Here is a 27,700-nt window from a genome sequence, read left to right as displayed (position 1 = left end):
AAAAGCTACAGATATTAAAACATTTCTTTGTCTCCTAAAAGATTCCCTCATCATCAAATATTCTTATGACTTTCACTTGCACACAAAGTCACACTTTTTACTTAATTAACACACTCATACATACCAGTACATACATGTATATGTGTACATGCATTCACATATGCCAAATACATGATAACACACCACTCTACTGCATATTTCACATACACATTTACAGTTGCTTGTATTCTTCACATCAAACATGCAATCACACATATATGCAAAGTTACGTTGTTTTATCACATCAACAAATACGTACATCAATATATATCATACATGAAACAGTAAACTTTGGCACAGTTTTAAAATATCTATAATTGCCATAACAGGGTATGTCAAATGCATGAATGCATAAATGTTTATAACATATTATGTAACAAAGCACATAATGAATATATACAACAATGGAGAGTTTATGTATAAATATTTTTCGGCAGGTAACATGGTAGATGTATGAAAATTTGAAAAAGTGCCAGGTAAATATACAAATATTCTATATATAATTGATAATGTATAAAATTTAATGTACCGCTAAGTACCGGTACAAAGGCCATATGTATGGTAATATATATAAATCATTTAAATATCAGCTTCACAAAAATCCTCAATACACAAATAATAATAATGCTGGTATTTATAAAACCAGAGTGAGACAACCTAGATACAATCTTTGTCTAACTGTAGATTCAATTGAGGCATTAATTTATCTGCAAATTAACCCCCCCCCCCCCCCAAAAAAAAAGACCCCCCCCCCATAATAAAAAAAAATATTGCAGGACATTTAAGATAAGTATGATTTGCATCAAAATTGATGGGAGTTGAGTACTAGTATTTACATGTGTTGACAACCATCAGACAGAAATTCCAATAAATATTGATTGTCCCTTTCTGATGTTATGAGGGACAGTTTAATTCATCTTCTCCATTCCTACATTCATCCATTCCATTACATCTCTGATCAGCCTTTATGCAGAAACCATTGTCACATCTAAATGCACAGTCTGAAACTGTTAAAAATCAGAATTTTATGCATTATGTTGGTAAATCATAATAAAGACCTATCTACATGCAAATACAAACTCAACACTGTCAGTTTAAAATCCTGCAAATATCACAGTACATGTACTATAATATGGAATTACGTCCTCAAAATAAACAATTCATGAAAATTTTGATTCAAGATTACTGGTACCATAAAAAATATAATACATTAATAACATGCATTATTCAAGAGTTTTCTCATTGATAAGACAATAGGACGAAAAGTATGAATTTTTTCTCATGCATGTCAATTGATAAGAAATACTAGGAAATCCATTTTAAACCAGTCAACAAGTGTCTCAATTTAAATATAAATCCAATAAATGCACATTTAAGATTCTATTCTCTATTGTCAGAACCACTGGTACAATTAATTACAGCAGACATGAATATATTTCATACCTGTTGGTGTAACAGTAGGAGCTGGGGAGGACACGGGTTCTGTAGTAACTGCATCTGGAAAGGGAGACAAACCAGTATAATGTATAACCTTGAAAATTAATTCTTAGACGTTTACCAATAAATGTAAAGTTGTAATGCAGTGTTTTATAATTTATTGAGGAGGTCATATTTTGTCTTCATGCATACATGGGTACCCAAATAATCCATCAAAAATTAAGCGACTATAAATTCTAACAATTTATTGAAAAATCACTTGGAACACTGGGCACTTATTCAAAAGATTACTTGAATTCAACTGATAAGGGAAACTTATCTGAGCAAAATGAATCATACAAAAATCAACAGAGTTGGAAAACTTTAGAAGTAGAAGAATTGTGAAAGAAAATGAGAAAGATAAATTAAGAGGAAGATGATAGAGATTTTACCTCCTGAGCATGGCAAGAGCAGCAAGGCAATATCATCAACGGCAACATCTGCATCAAACACGTTGTTCTGATTATCCAAGCCGATCCTCTTGGTCACAAACTGGATGTTCAGGTGCGTGTTATCCGGTAAGTTAACACACCCATACAACCATTCGTAGCTGGACGTCTGGTTCTGCCACCATAGCAACTGGCTCCGCCCATCCGGGAGCTGGGCAATCACAGACAAGCCCTCTGATTGGATAAAAGTGAAATCGTTTTCTGTTATGATGTGGTAATAGAATCCTAGACTTTGGCCGACCCCTGTGGTGACGTTGGGAGTTGTTAATACGGCAATTTCACCTCTCACACCATCGTTGCCCTCCACAAAGAAATAGTGTCCTAAAAAAGAAAAGATGCCATATAAATTTGCAAAATTTCAAGGGAGATAACAAATACCAAGCACATTTTTATTCTGATTTTCGAATTTATATAAATTTCATTTTGAATTTCAGGCATTAAGCTTATCCAGCACCATTCCAGGTAACCCTGTGTCAATATTCTCTTTGGAGGTTAGATATTGCTTTAGTTTCTTTCTTGCAATGAATGTTAAGTCACACTTCTCTTTCAATGGCCTTGCTACATTGTATCTTGCATAAAAGCAACATGACCATTAATCCACTGTCAAGCCAAGGGCTATCTCAAAACTGGCATATGATTCTCTTCCATATACCACCTCGTAAAAGTTATTTAAACAGATCTGCATTAGATTAGCTGAGCTGTATAGTCTATTAGTTTGAGATATGCTCTTAATCATACAAATATAAACTGTTTTAGATCTTCTTACAAGTTATCTGGAAATAACTTGATGTCATGTATGATGAACCATACCCTTTTGATCAAGGCCTTTTTTAACTTCATCTAAAACAACAGAATCTTTTCTTGAAGTTAAACATATAAATGTACTATTTAGTAATACGCCTAGTGACACATCCCTCCTCCATATCTGATGAGATATTAAAGGTGATAATATTTCAATTTTTTAAGTTTTTTTTTTATCATGCTGTAAACATTGCACTTTAGAAATACATGTAATCCTTTATTTACAAGTAGATATTTACATTTTCAGTGTCTTTGTCTGTGATAACACTATGAATCGATTTTGTAGAGTACAGTTCAATAAATTCAAAAGATGTATTTTTGGGGTGCAAGTGGGTTGAATAATTAAAAGAAATGAAAATCACATTAATGTAAGTTATAAGGAATCATTCTTTGAATATCATGAGGTGATAATTTCAGTCACGCCACGATCAAATCTTTCATAAAGCTCTTTGGGCTTTCTTGGATTTGACCACGCCCGACCAACATTATCACCTCAAAATATTCAAAGAATGACTTTTACCCTTAAATAATACAAGAGACCAAAACCCATGAAAATATGTATATATAACTTTTGTATATACATGTTCACTGTGTAGACGAAAACTTTTCATTTCAAAAGTTTTTTAAGTTAAAAAGTCACCAGAGGAAATTCAAAATTCAATAATCTTTAGTAAATTGGATAGTTACCTGTAGTATCCCCCAGGGTGTGGTCAGCAATGGGCCCTGTGTAGAAGGAGGGAGTGGCCCCACTGTGTCTCTGCCAGGTATATAGACCCTCATTGGAGGTGTAGCCACAGGAGAAGGGGGTCTCAAACGTACAGGTCATACTGCGCAGCGAATCTGTGAAGTTAATGTATTCCAATTATAAATTCTCTATTCATTAAAATAAAAAACTTTTAGAAGTATTCAGATTATTCTTCATAATATATTATTGATCAATTCCTTCTTATCTTAATATTTTACCACAAACAGTTCCTTCATCTGATTTGTCCAAACAATCCACTTTTTTGTCACAGGCAGAGGACTGTGGGATACAGCGGCCATTTTGACAGGAAAACTCGTTCTCCGTACACGCTGCAAGACGTAAGAAAATTTACATTTATTTTCAATAGCATCATATCCATGCAAAACAATGAATTTTTCACTTACTGCAGTTAGCCTCATCCGTTTCGTCCGGACAGTTGGTGATTCTGTCACAGCGCTGACTGGACAGGTAGCAGAAATTTTCTGACGCACACTTGAGAGTTCCCTCCGGACAAACTGAAGTACAATTATAATACCAATCATCACATTATGTCTAAAAATATCGTCATTGAAATATTTTTGTCTGGTAATTAACCTTATTTTAGGGTTCAATGCAAAGGATAGAGTTTTGAGACCCAAACAGATGTGTGAGATTTTTTAAAGAACTGATCAAGGCTGGCACATGTAGGTTCTTTTTCTCACAGAATGTGAACAGTCTCTTGTAATGGTCAAGCTAGTATGTACACCAGCAATTGATTTGTCAAAAATATGAATTTACAGCGATGTACCAGTATTTATGAATGACAAGCAATGTTCTAATTTAAGGCTTATTATTAAATTTTAAGCAGAAGCGAGTTTCTGCCAAAAATGCTATATAAAATGCACAGCCAAATGTGATACCGCCTGTGAAGTACTGTACATAACATTCATGTTATACAATTCCAAAAAAAGGACAGAATACATACATCATTTTTTTCCTTGTATACTTAAGGTACATGTACCTACCATAAGCTGGGCACTCTCCAGGAATAATGCTTATATCATCAATGGCCATGTACGGTTTGTAGTACTTGTTGAGGGGTGGGGACGTCCGTACAAGCTGATAGGTGAGAACCCCACTGACCACTAGGGGGAGCTGCATCTGGGCTTTTGTCCAATCAAAAGTGCTCCTGTCTGTAAAGCTTAAAAGCTCGTACACCTCACCTTTGGATTCCAGAGAAACCTAGTATAGAAAGAGAAAACAAAATGAAAAACAATAAAAAACAAGAATATACAAGGGCAGCATAATATCTATGAAGTGTTTGGATATCATTCATAACAAACGAAGTAAACTTGGACATAATTAAGAAATTTCAGTAATGAGAAGTTAAACTTATTGTATCTTCATTATATTGAGAAATAGAATCTCAGATAAAGAGAACTAAAAAATATTCAAGTCCGCTGGACTTATAAAAAAAATTAATCTATTAATATGTGAAGACTTGCTTTAATTCTCACAGTTGTTTACCTTGAATGTCATATCTGTCTGGGCTCGGTAGTAGAAGCTCAAACAAAACAGCTGGTTGTCCAGGAAGAGCTTCTGTGTCATCTGGACACTGTTTCCAACCAGATACTGTAGGTTGGTCAAAGCAAACAACATCCAAGCTACAGAATAAAATATAGACACTGTCAGTCCAGGACTGCATATACAAGTAGTGCTTATGAGTATCTAATGGGTATCTACACGCATGTACTTAACAAGTAAAAGATTGTTTAATTTGCATATTGTTTCATTTGCCTACATGCACAAGGAGGATAAGAAAGTAGGATGTTTTTTTTATTGAGAAAAATTGAAAATTTTTAATATTGCCTGATTAATTGAGTAATATTGAAATCTTTTATAGTCATCTTTCAATCATTCAAACAATCTTGTACAATATACATGCATATTACAAAAATAAAAGAGCAAAACATTCAATCTTGTACAATAGACATGCATGCCGGGTTAGCAAAATAAAAAGACCAAAATATTTTGAAACGAAAATCAAAACAGGCATGTTTTAATTATGTGTGTTGATTGTTTGTATGACGTACCATCAGAATCGTTGTTAGTGTGCTCATTGAAGGCTTCCTCGTACAATATTTTCTCCCGCAGGTAGGACCCGTTCATCATCAAAAACTCTCCTCTGTCGTCGGTTATCTGTGATATCCCACAATGCATTGCTTTCTCAAAATCACAAGTATACTTTGTGGTATTTGCTGAAAATGGAGATTTAAAAATAATCTCAATCATATAATTTAGAAGTAAAAAGAAATTAGAATTTCTCTGATCTAGATTCTCTGTATAAGCACTACAATTGATGATTTTCATTTGTTAAATGAATAAACAGGACCTAAAATCATTCTCGAATAACAAAAAACTTAATTGCCAGAATGAATATGAAATGAATTAATTTTACCAACATATTGTAATTTATTGTCTAATAATTACATGTATTCCCCTGTGAAAATTTTCTGAACGTTTCAAACAAAGAAAGAGTACATTACACTGGATTTTGAACTATTACAGGTAATTATTAATGCTTCTTGATTTGTTTTCTGAATAACAACCTACCATAACATCCTCTTTTCGCTATGCACCCTGGGTGCTAATTTAGGTGAATACATGTATACTCATTTTTGACTTCTTACCTTGACAATTAGCCTCGTCTTTGTTACACTCTACGACGACGTTACAGATGGAGGATTGAGGGAGACAGACTGGATTAGCTTTATCATCCGCACACCTGTACATGTTTGCATCACACACTAAAAATAAAAAAACAACCAATACTAGAAATATTGTATACCAAATACTAGAAATATGAGAAAAAATTATCAGGCGATGAGAATAGTTCCTTCTTTATACATATACTGAATATTAAAGCTGGATCAAAGACATATACAAGTATAAGGTAAAATACTCTTTGTGTATCAGTATCTAACCAACAAATACCTACTGGTTCTGAGTGTGAAAATTCCATATATCACTTAATTATAAATGTACTCATTATTTCCTAAAAAAAAAATAAAATAAAAATTCCAACCTGACTGGCTACAAAAGCCTGGTACTACTTTCACATCATCCAAGGCAGTCTTATGTGACTCTGTAGATATGAACTCCAAGTGGTATGTTCCTGCACTCAGGTCAAAATATCCGAGTTTCCACACATCAGGGCTGGAGTCTGGCCCCACGACATACGCCGTGTTGCTTATGGGTATTCCTGACAGGCTGTACTCCCAAGTACGCACAATCATGTTGTCGTTGGAGTAACCCCGCCGGAGGTAGTAGAATCTCACACAGGACTGCACACTGATCTGGAACTTAGGTGACATCAGCGAAGCTTCTGGTAGAGTGCCAAATTTTCCGAACATGAAATGACCTTAAATAACATGAAACCAACATTTCACTAAAATCATCTTAAAACCAACTTTGATGATAGCTGCACTGACGGATTAAATAAAATCTGTGAAATATTTACTGGAATGTTTAAGATCAATAAAATAATATCATTAAGTCTATCTGCTAATGTTTTTACCTGGATAATGACCAATGGTGTGATCAGTCCAAGGGAGGCTGGACTGGGCTTGGGAGTTGGAGGCTCCATAGCTCCAGATGAATCCGGATGCATTGTATCCACACAGGTAATTGTCATCAAAAGTGCAGTTCACCGAAATATCTGTGGAAACACAACAAATAAGTAACTTCTGCATATACCGGTATTTTAACAATGAAGTTTTGGAAACCATGATCATGATTAAATTTCAGTATATATTTTGGGAGTACAACAAGTAAACTTAATATATTTGAAGTTTTGGAGAACAGAAGTATTTACCGCACAATCTTGTTTCATCCGAGTTGTCCCCGCAGTCGTTTTTTCGATTACACACCATTCCACGGTCAAACAGGCAGCGGCCATTATCACACTTGAATTTACACTCTAAATAAAAAGAAGAAAAGGGTCCAATGAAAAGGTTTGATAACTGGTAGAATAATAAAGTATGCATATATTGCAATATATCGTTAAATATCTATATAATTATAAATAAAGGAATATCAATATAATGAAATGACAAATACCCAATTCGGATTTAACCCAAGGGAGGTAATGCTTGACATCAGTGAAAACATTAGGAAGGTTTTGAGCACTGCAGTTGATTGCTACGTAGCTGGAAATTCCGACAAGTTTCCAGATTCCTTGATTGTTTTTGCACACTAATGGACCACCACTATCTCCCTGAAGAGAAAAAAAAGTCCTTAAATTCAAGTGAACTTAATTTGATATGATTAAGTTATGTTTTTAAGTAAATGAAGGCAAAATTATAACACATGAAATGTTTACAGTCAAAAACATGCATTTAATATAATGAATTGACAACAGGCATACCGTGCACACAGATTTGAGATTGGATTGATAGCCAGCACACAGGTAGCCGCCTGTAATGTTGCCATTCCAATGTGCTGTGCTGTTACATTTACTGGTGGACCATAACCTCATCTTCAGTTCTTTTAGCATTGTCGAATATGTCTTGTCTAAAATCAAATCAAAATTCCATATTCAAAATGCGCTTAAATCTGCATGTTTGTTCAATTCTAAGAGGCTTCACAATTGTTAAACTAGGTAAAAACACTACACCAAATGTCAATACCGGTACATTTAGGACATTGCAAAAAAAAATCACTCTCTTTAATATTTTATCTTACTAGAGTCTAATTAAATAAAAAAATTATTTCATTTAGATTTACATCATCAATTAGCAAAAAAAATTAATAAAAATAAATTAACCTCCTGGGGTAGTGTATCCCCAGCCAGTGGCATAACAAATGGAGGTCTCGGTGAACTTCTCGTCTGCCTCCGCGAAACAAATGGGCTGGATGTAGGGTGTGTATTTAACAGTATCGTTGAGCTCAAACAGAGTTATGTCCCCTGGTCCGTACTGTTGGAAGTTCTCCAGGCCTTTGATGACGCGCTTTATTTCGTACTGTTTCTGTGTTTCTTCTGCTACCCCGCGATTAGTGGCACCAATCAGGACGTTTCTATCAGCCAGGTAGGACCTATGATGGGGTTATAATCAAAACTTACATCATTCACAATTACAACTTGCAAATCCCTTTGTATTGAGGAGTATTCTATCATAAAGTGAACTAAAATTTAATTGATGTATAGAGAAGAAAGAGTAATGATGTTGATGATGATGTCAATTCTTATTATTCATGTGATCAAATTTCCCAATCTAATGAAATCAAGCTCATACAAGTATTATAATGTCAAACTTACAGACAATGAGTTGCAGTGAGTACAAAGTTTGGAGCCACCAGGGATCCACCACAGATGTGTTTGGTGGTGCCTCCAGGTAGTTTCAGCTGTACAGACACCTGCCAAGGCCAGTAGCCAGGAACTGCATCATTTCCGCCCACAATAAAGCCCACTTGTGAGGATCCAACTAGTCTCTGGCCACAACCTACAATTCAACAGATTTATAGAGGTTAGTCTTATTACTCACGCAAAAAAAATACATGAATGGGTATGTAAAATAATGTATATAAAGAAAAAAAATTGTTATGGTACTTTGAATGTTTACTTAATTGCATCCGATTCAAAATCATTACCACTTAGCATTTTAAACTACTTTTAAGACTACAAGACCAGTATGATCGACATCCTCACCCTTTTCCCCCTCAAAAATGATTTATCAGTCTTTTACAGTAACTTAACATAATTATTCTTACCTCTTGGTTCACATTTCAAAGCCACAACCATAGCACCTTGGCACTCAGCCCTAATGGACAAAACATTAAGTTAGTCAGAGTTCCAGCTAAACTTTATAACTACCAGAACATGTAAGTACAACTGTATTCCATTTATATACATAAATAAGGTTCAACCTTTAAGCTGGGGTACATTTAATTTATTTAAAAAGGTTTATCTTTAAAAGAAAAATATAACCTGTCAGTGAATATCATTTCTCTTTAATCACTGGTCCATTTCGTTAATTCTGCATTTTATTTCCAAACTGAGAGTCCAAACAAGGTAGAGAGAGAATGCATGAGATTGTACCACACATACCTGACATCGCTTACCTGACAGAAGTTTTTCCCAGGTGTGAGGGCACTTGGCCACTGATATCAAGATGGACGTACTTGCTAGAGAAATACTGTATGGAAAGGGCATTTGAGAAATTCCTACAAAAAATGCAAACATTTTCCCAATGAATTTCAAAGTAGAAAATAGATATAAGAAGGTACTAGTAACAATTTCCTTATCATTTTTCAAATTGAAATTCAGTAAAATAATTCGTGTTTCTTCATACTGACCCTAGTCCCAGACTTTTGCAGACCTCTGGACCGAGGCTGTCGGACCAGGACTGGTAACAGAGGGGCCTGGAGGAGAGCTGCAGGATGGACTGGGTGGTCAGGCTCACTGTCAAATTAACAGTCAGTTTATTTAATTATGATGCTGTTCCTTTTGATAGTTAATCAAATGTTAATATAACAGGTAATGTAAACCAGGAAATCATTGACATTGTGAGGCCATATTTTCTTTTGTAACAATTTTTATCTACTGCAGACCTAAAATTCAGAAAGAAGATGGGTGAATACGGCGTATAAAATGCCTTTATGAGGATAGGTAAGATACTATAAAATTAAAATATCAACAAATCTGATAATTGTTTTCTGAATTATTGGAAACAATGTATATTGATTGGCTGTTGACAGCGTTTTTTCATCATCACACATACCACAGTTTCTTTCGTCGGACTCATCTGGACAAGCCGGTACCTTGTTACATTGTTCACCGACCGGAACACAACTTCTGTCCAGGCAAGTGAACTGGTCTGATGAACACGAACCTATACCATCCAAAAAAAATTACAACATATGTTAGACCATTATCATCTTATACAATTATCAAATCGACAATAAAAATATTGCTTGATGTTAATATCAATTTAAACCAGTTAATATGAAATTAAATTCATTCGATTAAATTTCTCATGTTTTCAGATTTTGTAAATTGTCCAAAAAAATCATCTCAAAACAATCCTGATACAAAAATTATCTTAATTTCCAAAAAAAAATCCCTCAAAATGAAATAATTTTTCTTTTTTAACAGATAAAGCCTATGTTTAGGGTTAATAGATAGCTGTGTACTTACCACAGTTGACCTCATCGGATTGGTCCTCACAATCTGGTTCCCCATCACACACCCACTCTTTCATGATACATTTACCATTTGAAGGGCAGGTGTATCGATTAGTCTCACTGCAATCTACCAAACCAAACAGACAAAAGTTTTAAATATTCATATCAAATACCATAATTTAAAGAAATTTAATTTATAATTGCTGGAGCATTCAGTTTATCAAATATAATTTAAATTTAAACTGCATTGCACTACAAGTATACTGTCAAGTCTTCAATTGAATGTACATCAGTTTTTACTTTTGTAAGAAATACATTACAAAGTCATAAAAATAAAGCTTAATTCTTATTCTTATCCATGTAAAATGGACAATGAATACTAAAGATAAAATTATAAAGATTTTATTTTAAATGAAAATTACGTTTTAATCTTGAAATTAGTGGAATGAAATGGAAACCGTCATAATCTATTCTTCTGACTATCATTAAGTGGTGAATTTTTGGAGGAAATTATTTTTAAGCTTATTATAAGTGAGACATCTTTTGGAGTTATTTTTGGTGTGGGATAGATAAACTTACTTTCCCTTGGTCCAAGGGTTGTGGGGACAGTAAGTAGAACCTGAGAGGTGGTGGTGGTTGGGGCCTGAGTGGTGGACACCCCTGGGAAGCCACTGACACACTGGTCCAGGGGCAGATAATCACAGTAATTGTTAATGGCCGCAGTAAAGTTAGTCCCACATTCTGCCTGAACATCTGTAAAGCAAGAATAAAATGAATGATCTACACTAAACAACTGTTCTACAGACAATCTAAGAAAGAGACACAATCAATACCTGCTCAAGTTTCATTTTAGTCACCTCACTTAAATAAGTCCAAACTTTTGGATTCATTTCTTAATTTTCAATGATACACAAAAAACGGTGGATAACTATGTTAATTACTCTGACGGTGAAAACAGTTCTGAACAACTTTTTTTTCTTCGATTGGTGGAGATAATATGCTCCTGCATTGCTTTTACACTCGATTTTCAAAAGTAAAAATACATGGAAATATATCCATTCATGCCCAAAAAAAGTCACATCTCCAATAATTTACAAGAAAAAAATGTTCGATAAATTTTAAACAAGGCATTTTAATTATAAGTGTTAAGTAAAACAAAGCAGTTTTATGTTCATAAATCTGTATAAAGTACCTCCACATGCATTTCAAATGAGAAAATGGGTTTAACATGATGTCAGTTGAATCAAGACTTACCATCACAGTAACTTTGACATGGATTGATCCGAACACCTCCACTGCAAACTGGATACACAAGACTGCACAAATAATACATGGCATTCTGGGAGCAGAATTCATCACGCTTGAAGATTGCAAAAACTGTATTTGCGTCTTCCAGAGTGGTGTGTCCAAAAAGATTTGGAAACATTGTAGAAGATCGACCGACGGCTTGGCACTCGGGGACAGACAGCGGGATGCAAACACCTGCAACACAATCAAAAGAAAAGTCGCATTTGTTTTTAACATACAATATACACTTAAAATTCCTTGTTAAGCATGGGAATTCATATCTGCTTAATATCACAAGAGGCATCCCTCACAGATTTTTTCAATTTTGCATTTATTTTTTCTGGCTCCATTTTACTTATATGAAATAGCAATGAAAGTTTGGCACTCTCAATTTCACGTGCCTATAGATTCTTAATTAAATAAGGAAATAAAGCATATCTCGCTGGTTTTAAAATTTCTCTTCAATTTTTCAGGCCGACGTGAACTAAATAAAACTACAATAAAAATATGGCATTCTTGGTTTTATTTCATATTCTCATGATTTGCTGCAAAATATTTGATTCATGAACGTTACTTGGATGAATTCAGAGCAAGCTCAGCCAAGCTGTGGTTCCTAATATAAGATCAACTTGCTCTGATGTTATCAAAATTAAGACTCCAGATAGAATTCAGAGACAATTTTAAATAACAAGAGGTGTATTATATAAAATGTTATATTTAGATCAATTCTGTGTTTTCTTTAATATTCATTGCACAGCAATTTTTCTAGATTTGTTTTAGAGTCAATCCAAAAAATTATCATCAAAAATACCTGAAAACATGTTTTACTGATATTTAACCATTGTCAATGATTTTTCATATAATCGAAACTGTGTATTTTACTTAATCCATAAAAATACAAGCCTACAGATATTAAAGAAACCACAGTATTTACAGTAAGAAAAGATCCTTCATTCTTATATCTGAGTGAGAGATCTAACTTAAATTGTTACCTGGAGTTTTGGTTGTAGCTACTGAGGTTGTGGGGGCAGGGGTGGTGGTTAATGGTATCTGATGACAATTACCAGAGTCGACAGTCGGGAGTGAAGGACAGTACGTAAGGCCAGCTAGCTGAGTGGCATTGCCACATTCCCTGTTGATGGCTATTAAAAGAAATGACATCAAAAGAATTTTTTTATGACATAAATTGGAAATTTCCGGTAAATGGTATTTAAAAGAAAGTTTTTTGACCAACACATATGCATAGATATTTCAAATAATAAAGGTATAAAAAAAAGTGCTGCAAAAAATTATCTTGGAAAAGATGTGCTGTACTGTATTCGCGGCGACTTTATTTCGCGATTAGCTGCCGACAATCCGATTCGCGACGAATAATGTTCGCGACCAAGCCTTATCCAGACCTGTATTGTTATAAAAACTATAGACAAAGGATTGGTTCGCGACGAGAAATATTCTTGACGACAAGGCTCTCGCTAACCTCCCGAAAATTTCTCGCACACGAATAAAAGTTGGTTTACAGTATACCATAACAGTCCTCCTGACAAGCATATTTCTGGGATCCAGTTATTCTGTCACACATTGGGAAAACCATTAGACATGTATAATACACTGCTCTCTGGGAACAGCTCTGCTGGTTGAACTGATCAAAGAACTGCTTGGCTGTAGCAAGATCAGGATGGTTGAACACATTGGGCATTTGTGTGTAGTGAAGTCCAATTGCTCTACATTCAGGAGCATTTATTGTCTCGCAGACTTCTTGTGTGGTCTCTAAAACAAAGACATGACCATGATACGGAGAAATAATGTACGGTATACAGGGAAATATTCGCCCCCGTTTTATTTTTGCCCCTTCGACATGCATCCTTGTCAGCGTGCAAATTTAAGACTTGGCAAATTCTATGTGTATGTTGCAAATATTATCTCTGTAAAAACAACTGCACCTGGGCGAATTCAAGATGAGGCGAAACCATTTGCAAATGAAGAAGGGCGAAAATAACACAAGATGAAAATAACCCTGAATACAGTAATCATTGCATCATAAGTTTCAAGCATAAGGACACATCCTTGGGTTTTATCATTATTCACTCAGCATTTTCATGGGTTTTGTTGAAAAGTGCATCCACAAAAATCAAATGCTTATCAAAGTAAAAGTATAAAAACAGCATGCATAAAAGGAGCTATCTTTGAAAAAAAATTCTTCCTGAAAACGTGTGTTTTGCAGTATCCACTTAAATGAATGCCAAGGAATACCAATGATAAAAATTATTATATGGTATTGTGTATACCTTCTCCTACACAGCCTGTCACAGGGAGACTGTTGCAGTAGGAAGGACCTGATAGCATCATATCCGGACATTCCATATTTGCCTCTGTAAATAATTATATAGAATTATAATCAGACCAATGCAAACAATTCTAAGACAATGCTCAGTTCATCAACTTTTTTTGTCTGTCAATTGTAAGAAAACCATCCTTATATCAATCTATTTAACTAGTACCGTTATTTGATATAATAATTCCATGGAATATTCTCTGTGAGAAAAATTATTATTCTTAATATGGACGTGCATACCATTGCAAAGGCTTTTACAGGGAAATTGCATCATTCCTGTGCTTGTATTACAAGTGGGGAAAAACATGTTACACAGGTAAAGCATGAATTTAGCTGAGCAGCTTTCGTTCTTGTAATATCCGAACCGCTCCACTGCTGCACTCAAAGTCATATCTCCAAAGGCATTAGGGAGAAGAAAGTGGGTCTGGTTGACCGCAAGACATTCCGGCACAGTGGTCGTGTAACAGAGCTCTGTAAAACACAATACATCAACATTTATATACACCGATTCAGACAAGATTAAAAAACCCATGAAATTTAGGTCAGAAAAATACCTCTAACTGGAATAGATTAAAACAGCATTCAATTAAAAAAATTATTGATCTAAAAAGTGATCTTTGTTAAATCTTTTCAAAAAGGTAGGCTAGAGATGTTAAACATTCATATTTCATCAATCATTGCATGTTAATCAAAAGTCATGAGAAAACAAGACAACTGTATGGTTTCAGTCATTCACCCTAACACAATAAACAACACATCATTAACATTATATTCAGACTTCAGAGAAGAATTAAAATGTGTTTGCTCATCATATTCTCAAACAGAGAAGACTAAGCATGTGTGGGTGTAAGACCACCCATGGTACCTGGTTGGGGTGTGGTTTCCGGTTCTTGAGTGGTGGTGATGGTGGTGGCATCCTGGTAACTTGGTTCACAACTAGTTGTTGGCAGTTGGACACAGTAAGTGTTGTTGGCCATTGCCAAAGTAGGACAGGATGATAATACATCTACAACAAAAATTCTGACATATCATAAATAGGTGTGGTCCCTCTCTACGCTGAACAATTAAATGCCAGGGTACTTTAGTAAACCAATGAGAATGATCATTTTTATGTGTTACATTTGGTACATTCTTTAAAACCAATAAAACATCATTAAAATGTAAACATTTATTAGAAGTTTGATGGAACTGATTCAGTAAGTTTTAAAAAAATACATGCAATTGAAAAAAAGTAAGCCAAGTATTACATGCTTTATTTTTCATTCACAAATTGTCTTTTGAGAACTACTTTAAGAAGATAAGTCTTAGCAAGCAAATAAATTGTATTTTGAATTTTTTTGATTAAGTGTTTGATCTCTATGATCTGAGGTTGCTCATCAATAACACATATTACTTGGTTTACTGTTTAAAATTTTTTTAATTGCGTACCACGACAATGACTCTGACATGGGTAGATAACTTGCTTCGTTGCTGGATCACACTTGGGAAATAACATATTACATATGTAATACAGAGCGCTGGCGGAACAGCTCTCATTCTTAAAAACTTTGAAGTAAGTGGTGGCTTGTTCTAGACTGTTGTGTCCAAAAGCATTTGGTAACATGACACTTGTGTGGCCCAAATCTCGACATTCAGGAATCTGAAGGGACAGGCACCCTGGTGAAATAGACATTTCAAATATTAAGAGCATATAACATTCATTTTTTTTTTTAAATAAAATACATGTAGCCACAAAAAATTAAAAGAAATTCTTGGAAATCTGGAGTTTCTAGAAAGATCCATAGTTACATAATCATGTAGGTGACCAATTTAAAATTAACACAAAAGCAAACAAATAAAATTAAGACTAATTTACAAATACTCAAAGACTGATACCTGGCTGAGGTGTAGTTTCTGGCTGGATTGTGGTGGTGACTGGCCCTTGGTAGATGGGTACACAGCTTGTAAATGGCAGACTAGAACAGTACTGGGGACTAGCCAAAGACAGGCCGGGGCAGGAAGCAGAAACAGCTGCTCAAGATACAAAATGTAATGTCAAATCAATTGATTTTTATGTAGTGATCTTATTATTTAGTTTCGGTATAAGAGAAAGCTATAGCAAGCTGGGAAAAAAACCCTGTGGTTTTTTTTATTATATAAATCTATATAAACAAACACTCACATGTACAATGGTCCTGACATGCATAAGAGAATAGTCCAGTAGCTGGATCACACTTGGGGAACAACATGTTACACAGGTAATACATGGAGCTGGCAGAACAGCTCTGATTCTTGTAGAAATTAAAGTAAGCCATGGCTTCCTGGATAGAGTTTTGATCAAAAAGGTTGGGAAGCATGACACTTGTGTGGCCTACTGCTTGACATTCAGGGATCTCAAGGGTCAGACACAATGCTGCAAGTAAAAGAAATTTAGTTAACAAAGATTTCAGCTGCATCATGCTTATTTGCATTAAAAAACTTAAGTTGCATTTTATATATCAGATGAAAATTACAAGCTTTGAAAAGGGCAATGCTTTACACATATATTTATAAAAGGAAGATTTTCATCCGATAAGTCAGAAATACTTAATATTTTTAAGACAATATCTTCAGGTCATTCACAGTTTTTCCACAAAAGTATCTAAAGTGGTGGATACCTGGTTGAGTGGTGGTGGTTTCTGGCTGAGGTGTTGTTGTGGTTGCTGGTTGAGTCGGTGTGGTGGCAACTGTCTGAGTCGTGGTGACTAGTTGAGTGGTGGTGACTTGTGACTGGTAGCTGGGTTCACACTGGGATGTGGGCAATGCTGCACAGTAATTGGGGCTAGCCAATTGTAGATAGGGACAGGAGGCATAGGTATCTGATGATCAGAAGTAAAAGCATTACCAGTAATTAAAAACAACTCCTTGCAGTACTTTGGAATCCTCACATCATATATGAATCTTAATTGTGGGTGGGAAGGAGATCTACATGTACAAAGAGACATTTTCTAATGCTTCATATTGCAAAAATGTACTTCAATAGCACAAATTGCAAAAGTTTGTCCATTTTGCATCTCTGATCTTTTAAATTTTAAACCTGACCACAAATTAGACTAAGCCCATATATTCCCCTCCTCCTCTTTTCCATCTCCAAGATAAAAAAATGTAAAAAAAAAAGAAAGAAAGAAAGAAGAAATGGTATATTGTACCTACCATTGCAATGATCCTGACATGCATAAGTCATACGTCCAGTAGCTGGATCACACTTGGGAAATAAGATGTTGCACAGGAAGTACATGGAGCTAGCAGAGCAGCTTTTCCCCTTGAAGCTGTTAAAGTAACTCATGGCATCCTCAATAGAGTAGTGGTTGAAGACATTGGGAAACGTAACACTTGTGTGACCCACTGCTTGGCACTCAGGGATTTCAAGGGTCAGGCACAATTCTGTAACAGACATTTTAATGGCATAAACGGAAAACAAGCATTCAAATGAAAGCTATTTCAAAATGAATTCTTAATAGCATTTGATCTATATATATGCCATCCTATATAAAACTATATCGGTAGGGTTTATTTTCCAACATTAATTCAATTTCCTGTTCATATACATCTACAGTGTACTTTTCAGAGCTTTGCCTTATTAAATAGAGATCTAAAAAATCAAAGTTTTCTAAAAATTATCTGAAATTACCTTCCTCCTTTTTGGGTTCACAATTTGATGTGGGTAGGATATTGCAGCGTGAAGGTTCAGCCAATGTGAGAGATGGGCAGGCAGTATAGACAGCTAATTAAAAAAAACAGCACTGATAGCTAGTGCACATGTACAATTCTGCAGAGTACCTATTAATAACATTGCATAAACAAATTCCTGTCATCTGGATTTTCGACTGAGGTAAAGTTTTACAATCGACCAACCAAAAATACCAAAAAAATGTGTGGCGGTCAGACCGGTTCGAATACCGGCGCCAGATAGTTCAGTTGGTAGAGCACCTGACTAGAGATTCAGGGGGCCCGGGTTCGAAACTCGGTCTGGTCCATCATTATTTCTTCCATCCCGTTACATTTGGTGCCGTGACCAACCCCTGGAACTGACAGGTGAACTCCTGCCAGGGGAAGAGCCTGGGGTGATCTTCGGGGACGAAGATCATTTAAGGGGAGAGAAATGTGATGGTTAGACCGGTTCGAATACCGGCGCCAGATAGCTCAGTTGGTAGAGCACCTGACTAGAGATTCAGGGGGCGCGGGTTTGAAACCCGGTCTGGTCCGTCATCATTTCTCCCAACCCGTTACAAATGTAAATATTGGAACAATTCTTAAATTACTATTAATAACTTTCAAAATAAAGTGGAAATTTCATTATTCTATGTACATGTACATAGCAAATAAGCCAGACACATAACCTTTCTTTTATAAACCTTTTGTTTAGAACTGGTTTTTCTTAAATTCTACATATGGATGAATAAATCATCTGGATGCTTAAATATTCAAAATGGTGACAAAACATTTATCAGCTAATAAACTTCGCACCTACCATTACAATGATCCTGACATGCATAAATGAATAGTCCAGTTGCTGGATCACACTTGGGGAATAACATATTACACACGTAATACATGGAGCTGGCAGAACAGCTCTGATTCTTGTAGAATGCTAAATGAGCCATGGCGTCCTCCACAGAGTTGTGACCAAAAAAGTTTGGAAACATGAAACTTGTGTGGCCCACTGCTTGGCATTCAGGGATCTCAAGAGTCAAACATAATGCTGTAACAGAACATAAGATGTAAAGAAAAGATCTCCTACAATCTTGATGAGAATTCAATACCTTAATTTGAGTGCAATCTATTTTGTTCCCAAGACTTTGCAAAAAAATGATACCATATATCAATACTTGCAGTGGGTTATTTTATGGGTGGCAAATTTTGCAATTTTGAGAGATTCATACATGTATATGCCAATTTTTTTGATGAACATAATTTGCCACTTCATACATATAAGTGAACAAATAAGCTAAATTTCATATTCCATCGAAACTACACAGTACAATATCTCTTTGGTTTGAAACTAAACTTATAAAACTATAAGTACTACACGTAAGGATTATATATTCTGTTCCAACTTACCCGGTGAAGTGGTAGGGGTAGGGAGAGTTGATGGTGTAGTTACTGAAGTGGTAGTGGTTTGAATGGTAGTGGTAGTGGTTACCTCTGGATTCACACAGTCAGTGGATGGAAGCTTGTCACAGTAGGACGGTTTTGCCAACTCAAAATTATTGCCACATTCTCTCTGAACACCTAAAAATCATATTTCACAGACATTGTATATGCATGCCTTTCTTAAAATATTACATTTATTGAGTGTGTGCATAGCCTATATACATATGTATATTCTTTGCTGTACAATATGGCCAAAGAAGTTTTGATGTTTTAATTCTTGTCAAGAAAATATCAATAGGTCAAGTATGGCTTTAGTAGAATATGTCCCCTAGAAATAATTTTAAATCTACATGTATATACATTAAAAAGCATTAACATACTTAATTCAATTCAGATTTTTCTTTCAAGGTTTATGTGAATGATGAAAACAATAAATTAAAAAAAAAAAACAATTGAAAGGAATATGCAGCATGATTTGCACATTTAAAAGCACTTAGTAAGAAATTTAGTGATCAGTCTTATCACTATAAAGTCTTACTCCGACAGAAGTCACTACAAGGTAGACTCTGGTCATCACAGCTTGGATACATTATAGTGCACAGGTACAACATGGCGTTGTCGGAGCAGCTCTGCATCTTAAAGATCTCCAGCACAGTCAGGGTCTCCTGAATGCTTGTCTGGTTCAGCAGGTTGGGTAGCTTTGTGGTGTTCAACCCTAAAGCCCGGCAGGCCTCCACAGTCAGTGGTATACACCCATCTACAATTTGCCATCAACTCATGAGAACTTTCAGAATAAGTGACTCCCCCCAAAAATGGGGACTCTTCAGCAATGTTCTCTCATGTACATGTAGATAGCTTCAAAAGCTAACAATAAAGTTAGGATTTCAAACTAGAATGTAGAATAAAAATGAAGACTTGAAAAACTCTGTCTCTGAGGTAAGACCGTTTTTTCCCTATTTACATTTATTTGTGTTAATACTGAATTTTAAATTTATATTAACTCTGCCTGAATCATACCTGGCTCTTTAGTTGTTGATAGTAAGGTGGTAGTTGTTTCAGTTGTGGTAGTGGTCATTGTTGCTTCAGGGGTTGTGGTGGCAGTTGGTTCTGGAGTGGTAGTGGTTGTTGGTTCAGGGGTGGTGGTGGTAGTTGGTTCTGGAGTGGTGGTGGTTGTTGGTTCAGGGGTGGTGGTGGTAGTTGGTTCTGGAGTGGTGGTGGTTGTTGGTTCAGGGGTGGTGGTGGTAGTTGGTTCTGGAGTGGTGGTGGTTGTTGGTTCAGGGGTGGTGGTGGTAGTTGGTTCTGGAGTGGTGGTGGTTGTTGGTTCAGGAGTGGTGGTGGTTGGTTGTGGTGTAGTAGTTATTGGCTCTGGTGTTGTTGTAGTTGGTTCTGGTGTAGTGGTGGTGGTTGGTTCAGGGGTGGTTGTGGTTGGTTGTGGTGTAGTAGTTATTGATTCTGGTGTTGTTGTAGTTGGTTCTGGTGTTGTTGTAGTTGGTTCTGGTGTAGTGGTGGTAGTTGATTTTGGTGTAGTGATGGTAATTGGTTCTGGGGTTGTTGTAGTCAACTCTGGTGTGGTAGTAGTAGGTTCAAGTGTGGTTGATGGAGATGGACTGGATGGAGCCAATGTTGATGATGTAGAGCTCACTGTTGTGGATGAGGTTGATGTTTCTGTTGATTTGGATGTTGAAGCAGTTGTTGATGACTGGGTTGCAGGTGAAGAAGTTGTTGTTTTTATTTCTCCTAAAGTGCAACAAAGAACAAAATGTACAAATCTAACACTAACATGAAGCCGACGGTTTCTTCATTTCATACAAATAAAATTTTCATACCAGTTAAATTCACAGACTGAACATCTAAGTTTGTATATCCAGTTTGAGAGGCTCCAATGATTTCAAACTCAGCAGCTGAAGCTAATTCCTCCGTATTTTTGAACACTGATCCATAGTTTGATTTGAAATAGATTTCTAATATGCTTACAATACTACCTGGACTGAAAAGAAAACAACACAAAATACAATTATAAAACCATTTCTACAATGCCATTACATTATTGTAAATACATCCATCAAAGGATATGAACTTGTGCAGATTTAGTTTAAGTATTTATATCAGTTATTGATTAATATTCATTTTGAGCATATTAATGAATCTACAAGGTAAGAGAGAGAGAGAGAGAGAGAGAGAGAGAGAGAGAGAGAGAGAGAGAGAGAGAGAGAGAGAGAGAGAGAGAGAGAATTTATGCCTGAATGTTTTTTATATACCTGAAAGATAAAACCTTTGTTTCAATGTAAAGCTCTGACAATTTACCATTTTGCATTATGCTGTCCATCTGAAAATATAGCAAATTGCCAAAATGACATCATACGGATAAAGTAACAAATTAAGAAGAGTAAGCGTTGTTCTAGAATTCATGAAATACAATTTTAATTTATTTTTCTTAATTCAGACATTCATAAATACCCCTGTCCCCCAAATTCTTTTTAAAATTTCAATTAAAACAATATTCATTTTGCCAGACAAAAAATCTTTAATATTAGTTGAAGGGCTTCTAAATATCTATCAACTAAAGAATATACTTCAGAAGTGATGTTGGCAGCTGTGGTATTGTAGATGAGAGACGAAGGAATGCGTAGTTCCTCATTCCAGGCATCCTTTAGGGTTACGCTGCCTACTAGTTTCACAGGCGCTGAAATTTACAAAAAAATAAATTTCCTGAACACTAGCCGTCCTCTCTTTATTATTTGTTGAGCACCAATTTTTGTGGTTTTGTTGATAAAAAAAACCCAAAATCAAATGCTCATTGAATTCAGAACAATGAAAATAATTTGAACAGGCAGAGTCATTATCTAGGAGTTTTATGTTTCCTTATAACTGTGTGTTTTACAAAATCCATGAAAGTTGATGCCCTAAAATCAAAGTAACTTGGATTTCAGGCAATTGTTTCTTCATTTGAATTCTGGCTGAATGTGCAATGGTCAAAAATTTTCTCTAACTTACATATCATTTGAACCCATATATTGTCACATGTGAGAAAATGAGACTGATGATGAGTAGCAAAAAATGCATGCGTCTTGTTCACCACTCAAACGAAACTGTATACCACTGTTTTGCTTGTTTTGTACATTTAAAACCTCAACAGTATGCTTAATCATTTAGACAGTTTGTACTTACATTGTATGGATGGATCGGAAGACTTTTCTACAAACAGAAAAACAAAAAATGATATACCTCTTATTCACTGTATTTAGCATTTCTCAGATGTCAAAATTTTTACCAATTCTGAGTTAAAATGAACTCATGTATCAAACCCAGTGGATATCATCATCTCATTAAAACCTTTATATTATTCTTTTACATCCCATTTTATTTTCTAAAACTGCCAAAAGTATGTTTTAAATATTTATTTTAAGGCATATTCCCTTCTATTCTGTTGCATGGCTTAAAGTTCAAGAATAATGATTGGTCCCTGCACTGATGATCCACATAATACCAAAAAGTGAGCTAGAATATGGAGATTCATGGAGAGCCTTTCTGTAAACTAAATTTACATATTCATACTCAAAAACATATTGTACAGTAACTACTTGTCACTGTAGTTACCATTCAGAGTAAATTAAGCCCCTGGTGTTACAGGAAGTACATTACTGTTATCCTAATACAGGACTGGTTTGCACTAGTGCACTGTTTTGGATTACAAAAAAATGTTACAAACAATATCAATGTTAACAATGGGCCCATAAGTCTAAGCCACAACACTTCAACTGGCCCAGAAACAAAAATAATGCAGCTCCGCTGTAGAATAAAGCCTGCACAGTTGTAGTTGTTCTATATGAGATTCAGCACAGACGCTCAGTAAAACTAATAGTTAAAACACTGGGGCTTGTCACGATCAATTTGCATTCTTACTTTCTGACCACCTCTATCATGTTACTGTTATAGTCTGTCCCAAGATATTTATGCCACACATCAAGATGATTTTTAATAAAAATGCACATGTCTGTAAGCATGGTAAGAGAAGTGCAACTGAAATGGATGAAAGGGAAAATTTCCAAGATATCTTCATTGACACATTATCGTTTTTCACTCAGAAAAATTCACAGAAACGAAAACTGATTTCCTATATATAATGGGGAATATTTACATCTTTTCTCCGTTCAAAAGTCACTCAGAACACCAGGGACGTATATACTAATACTATACGTATATACGTCCCTGAGAACACCTTGCACACCATTTTTCAAATTTATCATATCGGTAATTTTATTTTTTTGCAATGGAAAATCCCTATACCAGTAGACTTTTTTATTTTTAGCGGTGTATTGGAACTTGATAAGCCAGAGAGGCGTTTCAAAGGGGAAATCTTGGGGATTTTTTTTTTCATTCTATAACATCATTTGAACCCAGAGGTATTCATAAATATAGAACAATTCAGGAGTTGTGCGGCATAGATATCTTGGGACAGACTACAATATAGATGATGGTCAAAGAGTAAAACAACAACAAAAAACCACGAAGAGCCACCATGGGTAAAGTTAACTGGTTAAGACACTTAAAGCACTATTTGGCTAACGACTTCTGTAAAAGTACATACCTTTTCCCATCATGATAAACAACCTTTGCATCCATTTTTGCATTATTAGAAGTCATCATTCTGATGAAACTTCTTTGCCTATTGATAATTGAATTTTTTAACATTTTATCTGACAACCGGAAATTGGCCCTTGGGAAAACTAATTTCTAAACAAATACGTAACGTAGTAACTTCCGGAATAAGTATACCTTTGAAAACTTGAACGTATAATATCACAGCTACTCCAGCCAACAACCCGAGAACAGTCAACACAAACAAGAGAATCAAGCCTATTTTTTCTCCTTTCTTCTCTGGCACATTTTCTTCACGAGCACTTTCAACGCGAGATAAGTGTCCCTTTTGGTGTCCCTTTTGGTTTCTCTGTAAACTTGAGGGATCGAAATAAATGTCTGTTTTGGGTTTGAAAACATTGTCATCATCATGTGATGCGTAAGCTAAATTGTCAAAGGCGGGTGTTCCTTTCCCATTTGTTGTAGATGGTTCGCCTTCAAATCCCGTGATGTTCTTATGGTAAAATCCATTGGAGAAACTCTTGTTTTCCTCTGATGGAGAAGGGGTAGCCGACGAGCTCAGTCTGTATTTCTGAAAATTGAAAAAAGGAAAAAATATTATTAAAACAACATGCTAAATTAAGTTTTTTTAAAATACAAAGAATTGATATATTGGGCCCACTTGAAGATTTGCAACTGTTCGACCCTCAAATATGAAGATGCATATATTACAAAAAAAAAGTCATTTTTTTTCATGCAGTTGACCTTAGCATTTTCCAATGAGATAGACCTAGAAGACAGGGGCCGTCTTCTAACAGATGTCGTCTGTCGTGCATGACTATTTTCCATTTGAAAAAATATATTTATGAAGCAGGGTGATGTGTAGATGTTTATATATCCTACATAAACTATTTTATCATCGAGGGATTAATGAAGAGGGAAGACACATATTTCCGTTTTGCCGCCTTATGAATAGATAATGTCTTCCTTTCTAGGTCTTATTTCAATGAAAAAGAGTTCGGGATTTTAACAGATACATTATTTGTTTTCAAAGATCTTATCGCTTTTTCTAGATAGAAGAATGTATATAAGTCATACTATATTCCCCAAACTTCAGTTTTTCTTGAAAAAGGAAAACCCTATGGCACCGAGTGCAAGCTATACGAATAATGTAATTAAAAATATTGTACTGGGTTTTTTTTGTTAATTTATTATTATTTTTTTTGTCTTTTTGTCTTTTTTTTTAGTTTTTTTTTTTTTTTACAAACATCAATCGTCTTTATAAACTCTTTAAAAATAACTTTAAATATGCAGTCAAAACATTGAGCTTCTTTGTTTTCATCGACATTGATTTTTCTCTCCTATATTTACCTATATCGCAAACTCTGTACTGTGTACTTATTTGGTAATATTTAACCGATTTCTCTGCATGTCACTTTAAACTCGATCGTAAAAAAAATATCCACTGAAATTTTCCTACTAAATCTCAATGTTTGTAATGTATTTGGTGTACCACAAGCATCGACATACGTTTTTTTGTGTCCTTGTATACATAACTACAGATCGCAAATATACGAAACGTTAAATCGGTAAAATCATGCACTCTACATAGATCAGATATTATATCTTGACACAAATTATTCATTACGAGTAACAACACTTCATGTATCAAAACCTTGAGTCACATCCCATCCCTGACCTAATTAACGTGGATCTTTACTTTTTACCCCCCCCCCCCCATTCTTTGTATTATAACGTATACATTTACGCTAGTCTTACAACAGAGTGTATTTGTGCCCATCCCCCTTTTCTTGGTGACTGACGCACAGTAGTATACACACGAAGTACTTCTTACCCTTTGACGTATTTCACTGTCCTCGCTAACTGATCGCCGTAACTGTCCAGGGTCAGTATTCTTACATGTAAACACCTCACAAGTTTCTTCCATGTGTGGATAATAACAATATATTAATTATTGATAAAAGAGTAAAAATATCCCCTTCTCACATTGAGGTTCTGAAGACGAAGATAGTGTTGATATTATATGATTTCCACACACGCTATTTCTCGATAAAAGAAAAATTCACCGGAAAGGGTTTTGTCCAGGTGTGCAATAAACAACTTTTTACCTGGGATGCCATCTATGTGGTGTCATCCTTGGTGAATTTTGTGAGTCACGGTTCAAGTAATGTATGCAGGTATACCATTTAACTTATCTGTTGCTACTTAACTCGATAACCCCTCCCCCCTTTGTATTGGACACCTATAAAATCAAAATTTGTGCGTAGGAGTTCCAATAAATATTTGAGTGTTTACAACTTTAAATGTACAAGGATACATGGGGAAAAATCTACCCGTTATATACACACTGACGCATGCGTTATTCATAAATACGTGCATGTATCTCATTAAATCATTTCCTTAAAAGGAGCTTCATTTTTTTCTCTGTGAACTCAAAAAAGTCCCAGTATATGACTTGCTTATGTAATACAGTATAAAAAAAAACAACCAACACATAATTATATGATTAAGATGATAAAACACCAACACTTTCATTGAGGATAAAAATCGTGTACATGTAATTGCATTTTATTTATTGACCTTCATTTCTAAAGAAGGTAATAGAACTTTTGATAAGAAATAATCTGCAGATTCTTTGTACTACATTATGTGTACACACTTTATGTATGTATACTACTACTACTATGAGAGAGAGAGAGAGAGAGAGAGAGAGAGAGAGAGAGAGAGAGAGAGAGAGAGAGAGAATGTATACACAACACTACATTGTTCTGTCAGTTTTGTTTTTCATTTCTTAATCGAACGTATAGTACAAGTTTGTCTTTGTTAAACCAGTTGACCTGGATAATCTAATGTTTTGCCGATATTGATACAGTAAAACCACAAAACAAGCCGAGTTGATCTTTTTAGTATATATAATGTTTTACATGTACATGTACTTGTGGTAAGACCGAGGGGGTAATTACATGTAACTCGTACCGAAACTGAAGGAAACATTTGACAACCGCAAGTGCATTTTATACAGGGATTAACCTTAATTTATACGTTTTCATTTTTAAAACAAATTCGTAGATAGATACCTTATCTGGGCGGCGGTGGGATGAAGTGGGATATGGGGTTATATACAAGCCCCGAAGTTTTTTCACTTAATTTATATTCTAATATGTAAACATTTTAAGTTTTAAAATACATTGAAAATACTTGTACGTATGTACGTAAAATATACATCTACCCAATATTATGTAAAAAAATATGCATAGCATTAAGCGATATGTAATGCAAAAAATGAGGGCTGGGAGGGAGAGGGTGCTAAGTTAACAGAAATCAACACTTGTGTAAAACTAATGTGAAAAAATTATATATAAAAAAATATTATATATATATATATTCTATTTATTATTATGCTTCACTTACTATCATACATGTATAACGTTGTACGCTTCTTGATTAAATTATAACTTCTTTTTCCATTAATTACTGTCTGTATACATACAAAGTATCAAATCTGAGTCACAATAATCATTGCTAGTGCGTATTATAGATACTCTTGGAGTGATAATGTATCCATTCAGAAACTTTCGTCTCATCTCCACCTACCCTGCAGTCTAGACGGCCATAAAAAAACATCTAAGAATAGTTTGTTTATTGTATGCTTTACGTGCGATGTATCTTTAAATCGAAGTACTAAAAAATAAACAAAAA

The 27,700-nt window shown here is 35.1% G+C and overlaps 1 protein-coding gene across 1 annotated transcript; it reads right to left on the bottom strand.

Annotated features, from left to right (window-relative positions):
* Positions 1 to 790: 790 nt before the first annotated feature.
* On the bottom strand, positions 791 to 26,231 carry LOC128185072 (uncharacterized). The gene is made up of 46 exons (XM_052854746.1): positions 25,836 to 26,231; positions 24,179 to 24,572; positions 22,571 to 22,597; positions 21,976 to 22,085; positions 21,661 to 21,728; positions 21,229 to 21,389; positions 20,420 to 21,139; positions 19,941 to 20,159; positions 19,370 to 19,540; positions 18,780 to 19,010; positions 17,940 to 18,032; positions 17,462 to 17,692; positions 16,927 to 17,127; positions 16,452 to 16,682; positions 16,166 to 16,300; positions 15,719 to 15,946; positions 15,156 to 15,296; positions 14,531 to 14,761; positions 14,244 to 14,327; positions 13,483 to 13,725; positions 12,951 to 13,100; positions 11,926 to 12,153; positions 11,251 to 11,424; positions 10,685 to 10,798; positions 10,269 to 10,379; positions 9,844 to 9,949; positions 9,610 to 9,711; positions 9,259 to 9,308; positions 8,807 to 8,990; positions 8,315 to 8,583; positions 7,916 to 8,061; positions 7,609 to 7,765; positions 7,364 to 7,468; positions 7,067 to 7,207; positions 6,575 to 6,910; positions 6,180 to 6,296; positions 5,583 to 5,747; positions 5,017 to 5,153; positions 4,515 to 4,731; positions 3,915 to 4,025; positions 3,729 to 3,839; positions 3,453 to 3,605; positions 2,775 to 2,804; positions 1,908 to 2,285; positions 1,483 to 1,536; positions 791 to 1,046 (listed from the first exon to the last, which is right to left on the bottom strand). The coding sequence occupies exons 1-46, from the start codon at positions 25,926 to 25,928 to the stop codon at positions 934 to 936; spliced, it is 7,971 nt and encodes a 2,656-aa protein (XP_052710706.1). The 5' UTR covers positions 25,929 to 26,231; the 3' UTR covers positions 791 to 933.
* Positions 26,232 to 27,700: the final 1,469 nt, after the last annotated feature.

The sequence above is a fragment of the Crassostrea angulata genome, chromosome 1 (assembly GCF_025612915.1).
Source record: "Crassostrea angulata isolate pt1a10 chromosome 1, ASM2561291v2, whole genome shotgun sequence".
NCBI classification, from domain to species: domain Eukaryota; kingdom Metazoa; phylum Mollusca; class Bivalvia; order Ostreida; family Ostreidae; genus Magallana; species Magallana angulata.
This window is presented reverse-complemented; position numbering and strand designations above follow the sequence as displayed.